General features: G+C 39.3%; 1 protein-coding gene across 10 annotated transcripts in view; it reads right to left on the bottom strand.

Moving 5' to 3' along the window:
* Nucleotides 1-13823, bottom strand: part of SEMA4D (semaphorin 4D) — a 111464-nt gene that overhangs the window by 27294 nt on the left and 70347 nt on the right. For 5 of the 10 annotated variants that reach the window (XM_053968789.1, XM_053968790.1, XM_053968791.1 and 2 more), the window contains exons 8-16: nucleotides 13435-13548; nucleotides 12371-12522; nucleotides 10487-10662; nucleotides 10203-10359; nucleotides 9241-9463; nucleotides 8704-8819; nucleotides 5552-5724; nucleotides 5285-5328; nucleotides 1290-1496 (exon numbers count right to left, since the gene is read on the bottom strand). In XM_053968789.1, the coding sequence (XP_053824764.1) occupies nucleotides 1290-1496; nucleotides 5285-5328; nucleotides 5552-5724; nucleotides 8704-8819; nucleotides 9241-9463; nucleotides 10203-10359; nucleotides 10487-10662; nucleotides 12371-12522; nucleotides 13435-13548 (1362 nt within the window). Of the gene's footprint in view, nucleotides 1-1289; nucleotides 1497-1847; nucleotides 4173-5284; nucleotides 5329-5551; nucleotides 5725-8703; nucleotides 8820-9240; nucleotides 9464-10202; nucleotides 10360-10486; nucleotides 10663-12370; nucleotides 12523-13434; nucleotides 13549-13823 lie in introns of those variants that run through there. The other 5 variants (XM_053968788.1, XM_053968786.1, XM_053968787.1 and 2 more) reach the window with 2 other exon arrangements.

Raw genomic sequence — 13823 nt, 5'->3', positions numbered from 1 at the left:
GAGCAAAAACTCCATCCATAATACAAAGACCAGCCCTTCCCTGCTTTGACATGCATTTGAAGTGCTTCTATAGCTGGTCACTTTGACCCCACCTGTACCATTACTGCATCCCTTGGATTTCAGGTGGTTGTTAAGAGTTTCTTCCACTATTCACCCCTACACCTCCTGAGGAGTGGAGTCCATGTGCTGACTTTAGGACACTGTGCCTTCCTTCCTAAATTCAAATACAATTACTGACAATTTTTAAGAGCAGCATCAGCATTATGTTAAGTTGGGTACTGGCGGATGAAAAAAAGGAATTCTAAAATGAAGTCTAGGTCTGTAGCACAATTATCAAATTGTTTAAGTCTTTTGTGCTATTGTAACTTTATTTTCATAGTGGACTACTAAGTGTCTGAATTACCTGTCACAAAAGTGAACAAATAACTGCTGAAATGTGCTTTCCAATCTGAATTATTCTAGTCTATGAAAGAACCTTCATCCCACAGTTGCTCCTTTTAACCATGGAAATACGAACAGTGCGTTTGTTAAGATCTATGTTAATAAAGACTCATGCATTTCCATCTGATTCCACGTAAGGCTAACAGAGATGCCAATATGGGAACAACACTATTTTTTATATTCAAGCTATATAATTTCTTCTTTTAAAGAATAAGGTTACATATGAAGACCTGTTTTGATCCATTAAATCATACTTAGTTTAAACCAGCAATTACAAATTATAATTTGTAACAATCCAAACAAAAACTGGAAAAAAAGCTGAACTGCTGTGAAAAAATAGCTGTGTCCTCCTGTACACGTCAGATAACATATCTGCTATAAAATGGAAGTTACTAGTGTATATACTTTGCCACTTGAAGTAAGATGGAAAAAGGAATGACTGACCTGGTCCACAAAATATGCTAAGTTCAAATTCAAATTTCAAATAAGAAGTGTGTTTTTTAAACTGCATACACACTGACAATGAAAATATCTACCTGCTAAACATCCAGATGCAATCCTGATTCACCGAATTCCTTCAGAACGCAAGTGAGCCTAATAAAATCCACTATCAACATACTGAAGTGGATTGCTGAATCAGAGCCTCCATTATACGGTATGGTACTTGCAGTGACTTATTCTTGGTAAGAGCATGTTGGCATCCTGATGCATGCTGGCATCCTTATACTCTCTTTGTTCTTGTTTTCCACCCCCAAACATCACAAAAGGAAGATTTATACAGTATATGGTGACATAGCTAAAACTTTAATGCAGAAAGTGCTGGCTTATACAGGGGTCCTCCAACTTACCTGTGGCTTGGCAGAAGAGGTGGAAGGGTCCCCGCACACTAACATGCTGTGCCTGGTCACTTAGGAAAGGTGGCAACAACATGACCTTTACAGGGTCTTTGCTAGACCAAACATCAGGCTGGGTACTGGTGGGTGAAGGAGGTGAATCACTTCCCACACAGGACAAAAAGGAGGTACCAGTAGGAGGGAAAGATATAGGAGATGAGGCTGTGTGACAGAAGAGGACAGAAAAGAAAGTAAAAGGGTACTAAGGAAAGAAGTTGCAAGAAATACATCATTCAATGAGAAAATAATGCAAAAGACAAATGAGTTTTAGAAAGGTAGTAAGACGAAGTGTCCCTAGGTCCCTAGAGAAGAGCACTCTCCTCCTCCTCCCAAAATGTTTTTCTCCCATCCTTCCCATCTCCCCACCCTCCATTATTACCCATTCAGTTGAAGCTGAGAGGCTGCTTCAAATTAATTATGAAGTTTTTACATTCCCCCCAAAGGAAATCACAAGGAACATTAGTGCTTGCCAAATGGAAAGCACTGTCGTGTCACATTTCAGAAAATCCAAGATGTAATACAATTTATTTTAATATTTATTCTGTTATATGTACATAATTAAAAATAGAAAAATAAAACCAAACTGAATCTTATAAAATATAAACTGTTTACACTAAGATGGTCTAAATTATGTTTGCATGAAGGTTCAACACAGAAAAGCAGCCCAGGCATACTGCTATTTACTGTTAAAATGTATTCTACTTCTAGCAATATTTACAGAACGAAGCAGTGAGAAGAACAATTCTTCAGGACTGTACTGCACACATAAAATGCTTTTACAGACAAACAGTGCTGCTGTGAACCAGGCTGAGAACAAATGCACACTTTCACATTAGCAGGCATGATTCACATAAACAGTTCAAAGGACTGATTGTTTAAGCAGCTCCAGTTCCAGTCTCCAGTTGCATAGGAGAGTGAAGGTATCATCCAGAAAGGGTGACGCTGCAAGTATTTGTCACAAAAAGAAGCTGAGTTATTTCTGAATCTGAAAAGAAGAAAAAAATCAGCAACGTTTTCTCATCAGGCTGTGTCCTAACAGTCCATTCCAGCGAGTCACTAGCTGAATTGTTGGAGTTAATTCTTCTTGATTCCTGTTTTGCTTCCACAATGCAAGAAACCTCTTTCCTTGTCACTGCTAACTGACAGTTGCTTGCCTGTACTGTTCTATTAACTAAAGAAAAAAAAAATAAATCCAGTTTTGTTCAGAAAGTAAAATGTGACTACGTCCAGCTGGCTGGCTGGTGGGGGGGAGGAAAAAAAATTAAAAAAAGAAACATTTGTTTCCTCCTTCCCCATTCCCCACTTACTCCATGTTTTGTACTGATATTGTTGTACCTACGTTTCTAGAAAGCAGCAAAGAGCCTTTAAACAAGATTATCCCTGAGTCTTACACAAATCAAGGCAATGCTATCCCCATTATACCTTAAAATCTAAGATACTTGTAGAGCAGTTAAAAAATTAACTTTAACTAAAAAGATCTAGTGTGCCAAAACACAAAGCATAAAACTAAAAACAATCACTAGAAGGAAAGAAAAAATATGTCCCAATCTGGACAAAAGTCTATAATTTACCAATCTGATAAACTAAACTCAATTTCCAATTTGGAATTAAAATGGAACTAGATCTTTTTTTAATGGCAACTAAAAATATGTGAAGACTGAAGTATTTTTTAAAGCCAACTGAATTGTAAAGTTACTTTTACTCTATTGAAGAATATGGCCAAAGAACAAGCAAGTAGCTTCACTAGAGCAAAGTGCTCAGTGGGGGGAAAACTGGGAATAAACAAGTAGTGATCTGAAACTGGCCATCTGAAAAAACAGAAAAAAAGACAGTACCACACAAGATGCTATGTCTCCAGACAAGTACACCACTTCTCTAATCTGTTGAGATCTGAACGAAAATTGGCTTGCTGTACAGCTTACGCTTGTAACCCCTGCTATGGGGTTACACCCAGGGTCTCCGTGCTCAAACAGCCAGCTGCGGGAGCACAGCTCACTTCCGCCACTGAGAGGGACCACGGGCTCCTTCAGTCCCCCTCCACGTCCGAGTCGGCGTACTTGAGCTCGCACTTGACGTCGAAGGGCTTGTCCTTGGCCTCGCGGGACGCCTGCGAATCCCCAGCCTGCAGCTGGCTGTTCCCGCAGTCGGGCTCTGTCTCGTAGCCAGTGTCATGCGCAGGCTTGGGCTGCTCCCCACTCTGGTGGCTGACACTGCCCTGCTCCACCAGTGTCTCTTTCACACTTTGCTCGCAATCAGAAAAATCTGACTTAGTTTTCTTCTTACCAAGCAGCATCACAGAGCGAAATTTCAAGCACTGCCCTGGCAAGTAGCCTTTGTAACAGTTGTAGGAAAGCAGGCACAAAAAGAGAATGAAAAAGAAGAGGAAGAGGAACATCAACAGGAAGTTATCATTTGACTTGAGGAACATTGTCTTTTCTGGAACTGCATCAGGAATTGAATTGAAGAGCTCTGTGTTGGAGGCAGCTGACACTTTTGGCACATCACTATTACCTTCTGTTGGTGCAGCTGTTGCAGTGGGGCCCACCACGGTATGCTGCATTTTTTTCAGTTCCAAAACATGCTTAGCCAGCACTTGAGAAAATTTCTTATTTTTCACTTTTTCTTCTGACAAGCATTGGTAAACACCACTGTCTCCTTCTGATAAATTGAAGATGAGCAGTGCCTTCTCCAGCAGACGGTACTTGGGACTCTCCACTCTCAGAACATCATCTTTGAACTTCCAAACTACCTGTGCCAGATTGGACTTTTGAGAACACTTGAGTTCTGCTGTGCTCCCATGCTTGAATGTATGCTGTAGGGGATTCTCTCTTACTTTATCTGGAACATCAAAATGAACGTGCAGAGTATCAGCAATGATTCCAGTTTGCTCTAATCTGTACAGCTTCACCAGACTGTGTTACAGTCTTACTGGAAGCATGAAGATTATGGCATTCACCTCACAAAACCAGGTGGACAGCATGCAAGAATCTCAGTGGAATACCAAGCTGCATGTGGAACATCAAGACAAACTAAGAGACAGGACACCTCAACTCTAAGACAGCCTCCGCTTCTAGATAAAGGTGAGACCTCACTGATCCACAACTGAGTGTGCACCTGCGAAGTCACTGTTCGAGAAAGATACTGTACCTGGTCTCACTTTATATCCAATCAGTGCATTTCAAGTAAAGCAGCAACTACGAAGTATCCAAGAGGAAACTGAACTAGGAACTCTCTTTTGAAAAAAAGGATATTTCCACTTACGGCACACCCACAACTTATGGCATCCCATAAGTTAATAAAAAAAATTAAAAGTAAAGCTCTCATGGTGGTCCATACTTTGCTTGGATTATAAATAAAAAGTAAGTACATCAATCTCCTAAGAGCTTTTTTTACTTGTAGCTAAAATCTCCTGTAACTCTACTCCACTTTATGATCTCCTTGATCTGGTGGCAGCAGCACACAGGACAAAGAAAGGACCTGTGGTTACTTGCTTTAAAGCACTATGGAAGGTCCTTCAGCTGCTCTGTATCATGTTCTAAGTTTCCCCTCTCTATTCACCATCAAACCAGTTTTCGGAATAATTTAATCTGATCTAGCAGCAATAACCAAGCACTTGTCAAAGCTCACAGTAGAATGTCAAATGCTGCATCAAAGAGACAGAGGCCTCTGCATTAGAAGTACTTCTGGTATTGCTTTCATTCACAAGTCACTGTTGAGGTGCCCCCATTCATTTCAGGGGTTGTGCACTGCACACTGAAATGCATACAAACACAGACAGTTTTTAAGACAACATGCAGGTTGTACAGATGCTCAAATATTCAAGGCAGAATCCCATACCTATTACAATGTAAATGAATGTCCAGATAATCACAAAAGCAAAGCTGAACTAAACAGAACTCTCTCACCGCTCCACCCAGACATATGAAGGAGCTCTTCAAAGACAAACTCACCAGAACAAGAAGATGCATCTCCACCTATGTTTTGAATCCAGTTCCTGTAAAAGGAAGTCCAACCGTTACAACTTCAAATCTTGTTTCCTAAAGTCTGCCCATCCCCTTGGATTAATAAGAGTCATCTAAACAGCACTAGCAGATATAAATGGATAGGAAAAAGTTTGTATTTTAAAACATTCCATTTTTAAAATTCCAATTATCAGTATGGGACAAGACTGATTAACTATTGATTGTAACTGTAAGGACATCAAAGGATACTATTACCTTTCCATTTCACCTTCTTTAAAAATATCAATGCAGGAAGCTTCAAGAGGTTTCCAAGCACAATAAGGATCCCTTGCTAAAACACAGTCAACACAAGTGGTGTACTTGTCACAAAATGCCACTGGAGACTGCACCACACCAGAATTTGAACCAGCAAAGAGGTATCTTCTGCCCTAAAGAAAACAAAGTACAATTAAAGAAAAAAAAATCACAGCCTCAAACCCAAACAACCCAATTCATGTAACAATTTAAGTGTTATTAAAGAACTGCATACATACAGCCTTTTTTGTAAAAAAGTGGTGCCTCAGTAGAGTAAGCATTTGATTAGCTTTTGTTTCTAGAAAGTTATCTTGGAAATACTGCAGCAATGCTGAAAAGTGCAAAAAAGACAACAAAAAACTGGAATGGGTATGTGGAAAGTAACCATGTCTAACTATGACTAAATCAATTTTCCCAGAAATATGAATGCAATAATCCTTCTATGAGGCAAGTCATGGCTGTGCTGGTGACAAGGCTGCAGTTGGCACATGCAAGACTGAGCAGGCAGTAGGGCTGCTCCTATTAACGCAAAGCAGCCTTACTGCCTTCAGCTCTTTAGCCAGCCACTCTCTGCAGCCACATCAGCATCATCCTTAAGAGAGTCAAATGCTTCTTAAGAAAAAACACTGGTAGTACTCAAAGGAAACAGCAGTGGCAAGACACCGAGAAGAAGGGGAAAATAATCGTAATGGCTGTTGAACCATTGCTGCTGGGGATCCCAAAGCAGTCTGACTGGGAGCGGAGCAGGAAGAGACCACACTCAATGTAAAAGGCAGGCAGCTGTTCGATCTCACTCAGCTGCTTTAGAGCTCAGGGAAAATGATAGCTAAAGGTACACTGTAACTTTACACACTATCAGGCAAAACCTCAAAGGGAAGTGCTGCAGTGTTCACAGAAGAAGTTTAAAGTGTTTGAGACATACAACTTCCTAGGAAAAGCTTCCCGTTCTGCTCAAGGATTTCCAAAGTACACTAAGCACTGCTCACTCTCAAATGCTCTGCTGGATAACACTGCAACAGTGCAATACTGCACATGGGCTGTAGTGTCTTGGCATGTTTCCCAGCTCATACATCAAAGATTCCAGGGAACATGCAGTGAGCTGAGCAAACTGTTTGAAAAAGACACACTTTCCAGTCAAGCAGGAATTAAGGTGATCTACTGTAGGTTCATCTGATTGCCCACCACCCTCCACACACTATGGGAAGAACCTAGAGACTACTGAAAAATGCTCTTAGAAAGGACTCTGACTCCAAAGAGGTCTAAAGCCCACCATGAGGGTAATTATTACCCTTCTGTGGTTAGTCCACTACTGTGAGATGCCATGACATGTAACACAATTACCAGCTCTGTGATGGACTTCAGTAGCCACTGACTGTGGAGGCAGAAACTTGTGTTTTCAGGCTGGGGAGCAGCAGGAATCCCTGTTTGGGTGGTATAGTGACTATACAGTTACCATGACTCTGGCAGCTGACCCAAACTCCCACTCCCCATCACTGAAAAGGATCTCTGGTTTTATGGGAATGTTCTGGACAGCATTACTTCAGTGAGAATGTGGCACCTGGACCCAGAGTGAATAAATTCAATGCTATTATTCCTACAGCAGCCTTCAGCATACAAAGTGCATGCTGAAATTGCTACATGATGCGTATCTGTATCAGGCTTAATGCCCATCTCTTTCTTAGCATTCCCCTGAAATAGGCAAATCATAATTAAGCCAGTGTAGGAATGATCCCACAATTAATGGGTATTAGCATATATATTAGAAGAGCTATCAATCATTACCTCCTATGACAGGGCAAATTCCAAAACTGCCTGTCAAAACAAGTAATTTGAACCTTTTTTTGCAGATTAAGCAACTATTTTGTGTGTGTGTATATATACACATATAATACATAACTGCACAGATACATAAGCGAGTTGTCAGTATGACATATCATACAAAAATAATACAAATAAGTTTATGGAAAACTAAGCACAGATGCTTTTAATCCTGCTTTCCATTTGTCTAGCAAAAACACACTCTGTCCTTTCTTTCTATTATAAGCATGAAAGGATAAATAAGCACACAGAATGAGCTTGTAAAAATTATGGCATAAAGCTCAGTTCCACTGAGCTGATCATGTTGACATGCAAAATTTTATTAAATATCACTCGAACATAAAAGCTGTTTCAAAGTATTCCTAAGCACCTAAGCTGCAGAGCATTTATGTATGGATCACTAGGTAGCTACTGAATACTGGTATTACCACTAGACACTTCAAAAGAGGCATTCAATCTTTATGAAACCCAGAACACCTCACTGATGCTGATGCTACAAGTGACTTTAGGCACAGACAGATATATTCATGGATGTGAAGTTCTGAGCAAGCAGGGGCAGAAATCTAACTCATGAACAAACTACACACAGTGACTCTTCTCCTACTGTCATAAAAGCACTCTAGGATTAAACCAAACAACTGATAAACAGTGCAGGACAGCTGCCAGGTTTGGAGTGTGCAGCAGCTCTTGTGCCATGCAGCTGGAGCTGCAGCTGGTGCCCATTGGGCAGACAGGACCTCACCAGAGGCCCCCACCTACAGCTGCAGCAACGTGACTGCTCCCATGACACAACCAGCATGCAGAAGCCTGAGAGAATTGGGCCAGCAGAAGTCAACTACACAATTATGAGTCCTTATGCTAGAAGACTGTTCTCTCTTCTTAGGTCTTTTTCCTCAAAACCACACACACTCCTCTGCTAACCTCAATCCCTGGGAATTTTCCTCACAAATCTGCAGTGGCCACAAGGGGTCAGGTTTTTTACAGCCCTGCAAAACTGAAACTAGTTTCTTAAACATCTTACAGTTTCCTGCTTCTGCATATGGAAACCAAGTGAAGACCCTGTGCTCCTCTAGCCATTCCCCAAGTCTAAATATCTCCAGAAGCTTACCACCTACCAAACATACTGAAATGCAGCAGGCAATATGTGATTGCTGCAGCATGTTGAGTTACAAATGCAGCCTTTGGCTGGCTCTATGCACAGCGATAGTCTCTTGTCCCAAGGTCACAAAGTGGTGCAAAAAAAGTTTTGTGAAAGAACAAAAGGCAATAAATGCTGTGATGCTTGTAACACTCACTGTTTTGGATGAAAGCAAGAGAGTTTGGACTGGTTCAAAATTTGGAAAAAGCTGTGTTTCTTCAATAATATGCATTCCATTTTCATAGCTGATAGCTTTGTGCAGGGCTCCTCGATCTGAAACAAGAAAGCAATGTATTTAAGTAAGAGCTTTGAAATTAAAAGGCAATAAAAAAGCCTTCACAACTGCTCTAAGTTTTCTCAGTAATCTGCTTGCTGCTCAGCAGAACAATTCTGTGTCAAAGGCAACCATTAAACTTGCCATGATCAGGACTTCTAAGCAGGAAATAACATTTTGGGGCACAGAAGGACCAGCTGGGAATTATATTGTGTGGTTTTGCTAAATTCACTGAAGCTCTGCAGTTCTTTTCATGCAATATTTTTTCAAAGCACCTAAGATTGTCCACTTACTATGACACCTTACTTGTTTTTACATCAGCTACTGTAAAAGCCCTGTAAATATGGAAATCTCAAGAGTTTCTCTAAAAAAACTTAAGAATCAGTGCATCACCAAAACCAGGTGCTCTGCAGAACTCACCTGTACCGATGAACATAACATCATAGATGGTGCCATTGAGTGCTCTGACTCTGTCAACTACAATCTGTGTATACTTCACATCTCGCTTTACTAGGCGAGGTCTGTCTCCCATTGGAGTCACTGAGTCATCCATTAGAGGATGATCTCTAACAAACTGTAATGTTTTGTCTGGTAAATTCAGAGAACTCATGTAGTTTGATGCTCTGGCTTCATTGTTTATACACTAGAAGGGGGGATAGGGAGCAAGTGAAAAAGAAAGAAGAGAACCAAATTGTACCATTTACTTGTACAAAATAAAGACAATTAACAGCAGTTGCATGCATTTTCTTCTCCACATTATTCTGGTCAGTAACCACACCTGTACACTATACTCATTGTACCAAGAAAGGTCCTCACAGCACTTTGATGTGCTAATCCCTGAGCTTTGGACTACATTTTTGTTTTGGTCCAAAATACAATCTAGGACAATATTCCTTCTGTGCTCTCACGCACCTTCAGTACTTTTAACCATTACCTCTTTCAGTACTAGCAACAGTATGACTGTAAGGAACATAAGGAAGTAAAAAAAGTCTGAAAGAGACCCAGCACTAGGAAATGCAGTGCACTACATTAGATAAATATGCTGATTCTACTGAGACAATACAACAGTTGCTACACTTCCTTTCATATGAACAAAAAGGGTATGATGTTGCTAGTGTAAACTGAGTTCTATTTCACAATGAGAAAATTATTAGCAAAATAATGAAATATGAAACTAGCAAACAACTTAATTCCAAATTAAAAAAACCCAGACTTTGATTCCCAGATATAAAGTTCAGAACATATCACTTGAGTATTTTTCTATGAAGTTTTTATAAGAAGTAACCAGGTGAGGGCAAGTATTAGTAGGTTACTAGTATTCCCTAGTCTGGTTCCTCCTGAACATTGAAAAAGTCACGATATCCAAGACTATAGAAACTTACCGCACCAGGTCGAGGATTCGGAATTTCCCCATAGTATCGTACCCACTTTATATGAGACTGTTCCACTGTAGCACTCTGCATGTATTTTCCTTTTGAGAAAACCTCTTCTACAGTAGACAGATTGTATACACACACTGCTGACAACCCCACATTATTCCTATTAATTCAGGAAGAAATTAGGAAAAAAAACAAAATCCAACAAAACATAGGAGTAACATAATTTTCTTGTAGTAACAAATTGAGATTAAAGGTACTTATCCAGGAAAAGGCTATAGCACACTTACAGTTGTGGGGTGAAGACTCCATATATCACTGGTTCCTTCAAAGTTGGAGATTTGAGAATAAAAGCATCATTGATAACATTGAAAATTAAATTCTTATCAGGGATGGTACAAATCAGTCTGGCCTTGAGAAATGAAGTCCATTTTTTTTGCAAGGTCCTTAATCCTCCTTGGTCTCTCTTATGATATTAAAAAAATAAAAAGGTGTTTGTGAGGAGAACTAGCAGCATTTTTGCACTTAAGAACCACTGCTCTATAGCATGCAATTACAAAGCCCTGGTGTTTTATAATATTTCATCTATAGCAACACCTATTTCATCTCTAGCAACAGCAATAAATATTAACATATTCACAAACAAAACAGTATGAAAGCCACAGGAAAACTGGTTCAACAAAAATAATGCAAAATTATGTCTATCACACATACAGGGAAGATGAAATATGAGAGTTAATGAAGAACCATACTTCAGCATCACTCACAAAAACTGAGAGGGCAATGTATCATTAGGAAAAAAGTAAAACAAGCATGGAAGTATTATACTGTCCTTGAAGAGAAATACGTAATACTGCATTTGTTCAGTGACATCAAAACTGATTTAAATGCTAATGCTGCAATATGCCTTAAGACTTGCCTGACACTGATAATTTCATTAGAAGAAATCCAGCAATTCTTTAATCCTCCTAGAAGTTACCACCTTTATTAAGGATTGCCAGGTACCAAGGCTTAATTTAAGATATACTGACTAGACATACATTTCAAAATATTTGATAATTGAGCTGTAGCTCTGATATTTCCGTTATAAAAGGACATATTGAAACAGTATTAATAATTCCATTCATTATCCAATTGTGTATGCAATGTATTAAAGGAAATCTGCAAAATGTATTAAAACAATTAGGCATAAATGCTTACAGATTTGCAATCTGTCACTGATTTCTATTTCAAACAACACTCTGAAATATATAACAATATAATAAATGAAGCTCTCATATTCCACTGTACTCCCCTTTTAAAGTGTGCACAAGCTGTCTGTGGGCAGAGTGCCATAATAGCAATCCCCATCTAAACCTGCCTCCAGCTCCTTATTTAATGGAAATCTCAAGGGCATTAACTTGTTATTGATGTTTTGACTTCCCTGTTTAAATACAAAGCAGTAAAGTCAAAATAAAAATGAAACAGCCAGATAAATTTCCTGTTGGAAAAAAAGGAAATTGATACATTCCACTGAAAAAAAAAATTGGTAAACATTTTCTACTGAAAAAACTTCCATCAAGACTTTTAACCAGCACTCCTGAGGATGTACTTGAATCAGCTTAACACATTGAGGTTTAAGCACAGCAAGTGTGACAGAATCAGGCTGCTGGTGACCATTTCCCTTCAGGCTCCGGCAGCTGTAGCAGCTTCATAGAAGTCCCATCTGCTACACTACAGTCAAGAACTATTTTGCTGTGGACATGGCTACAGTTGTGTTTGCATACAGCTACTTATAAGTCACCTGACACACATCCTACCTGCTAAGCTCCAACCAAAGTCACTTCTTCACAGGGAGCTGTACTTGTTTGAAAAAATTAACAATGAAAACTGAAGCAACACTTTTTCTGTTGCTGGGTTTTGTCATGGTTGCTCTGTTTTCTCCCAGAAGACCAGAACCCCATGATGTACTGAAATTTCACAACTGTGCAAAACCAAATAATGTATTTATTTACAAACCAATCATTAGGCCTTCTCAGTTCTGACAAACTAAATGGAACAGCTTATTCATTTATGTCTACTAAACTCAAACACCTCCATTTACCTGGCAGTAGGTCCAGAATAATGAATGCTTTTTAACATGCACATGCAAGATTCTGTGAGATACAGTAAAAGTAAACTGAACTATCTCCCACCTTGCATACTCTAGCTATTCTTGGAATCATCAATTTTCCAACAAATTCATATTCCACGGACACCTCAGTAAAAAAGAAGTATATCTTGTCGTCTTCTCCATCTGTGCTGTTTGGATCTGCTCTTATCACATCAGCAAAAACAAAGTTGGGCTCTACAGATACAAACAGAAGAATTTTTTATTATATATGTGACTACAAACTTGATTCTCTCAAAGACCCTCAGAAGTTGTCTTTCACCCAAACTCCACACTGCATTTACCCTCCTCTCCACTCGCTGACCTACTTACACAGTTTGCTGTACATCATATGAACAGGATTTCTAAAAAACCCAAGCCACAAAAAAAAACAGAAACAGAAAAAAACTCAGAACACCACAAAAGCTATGTGAGAACACTAAGATAGTGCAAGATCGCTGTGATCTGACAGCTCATTACTTCAGCATTCTTCAGTCCACACTCAAATGTGGTTTTCTAATGGGCCTGGAGAGGTAATCCTCCCTTGCCTGCCTCTCCTCTATTTCAGCTATTAGCTGAAGCACTAAAATGACAGTGCCATTACAACATTTATTACAGAACTCAGAATCCTGTACTTTTTGGACAATGGTCATGATTTTGGTCCTTTTTGGCACAAAGCCTCAAAACCCTGAAAATTCACAAAATTCAGTGAATTTAGAAATTCAGGAACTTGAAGTGTCAAGAACCATGATCAGCTCAATTTAAGAACCAATTCAAGACCAAAACCATTCAATTCCAAACCATATCATAATTAAGCTGTATTATTGCATGGATACACAAGCAGATGAGAAACAAACCATTAATGTCAAGTTGAAACATTCTGAAGCTGTTTTCATCATCAGTGCTGATAAAAACCCTGAAATTTCGAAATAAAATCTCTTGGTGGTATGCATGAGGGCACACACTCACAGTGTATGCCAGTATAACCAAATCCATCTCTTTGAGACATCAGACAATTGCTCTTTACCCAGGTAAGACACTCAAACTCTGCACATATGATATTGAAAAAGAAAAAGTAACTTGTTTGGGCCAGTTCTCATGCTCACTTACCATTAAGCCAAGGTACTGCATACTCTGTTCTCAGACGGCTCTGATGCGAGTGCCGTGAAATAATAGGTTCACTTCCCAAGAAATTGTAGGAAGTCCCAGAATAAAGCTCCTCATCTTCAACACAAAACCAAATATATTAGAACTTATGGACTGGATACCAAAAAGAGTACATAAATATTTTGTGAGTCTATGTAAGTTTTAACTTACCACAAGAAAAGGTAGACAAAGATTTCTTCCCAATTGCCCTAGACATGTCCTTTATGTTTACAATTCTGTCAATCATTCTCAAGCGAACACTTCCACACTTGGGTTTATTATTATTACTGCTCTAACACAAGAACTGACAAAAGTCAACCTTGTTTTTGTGGCATCTTAACATTTAACATGAA

The sequence above is a fragment of the Vidua chalybeata genome, chromosome Z (genome assembly GCF_026979565.1).
Source record: "Vidua chalybeata isolate OUT-0048 chromosome Z, bVidCha1 merged haplotype, whole genome shotgun sequence".
Taxonomy (NCBI): domain Eukaryota; kingdom Metazoa; phylum Chordata; class Aves; order Passeriformes; family Viduidae; genus Vidua; species Vidua chalybeata.
The sequence above is the reverse complement of the archived record's forward strand: the minus strand, read 5'-3'. Positions and strand labels throughout refer to the sequence as shown.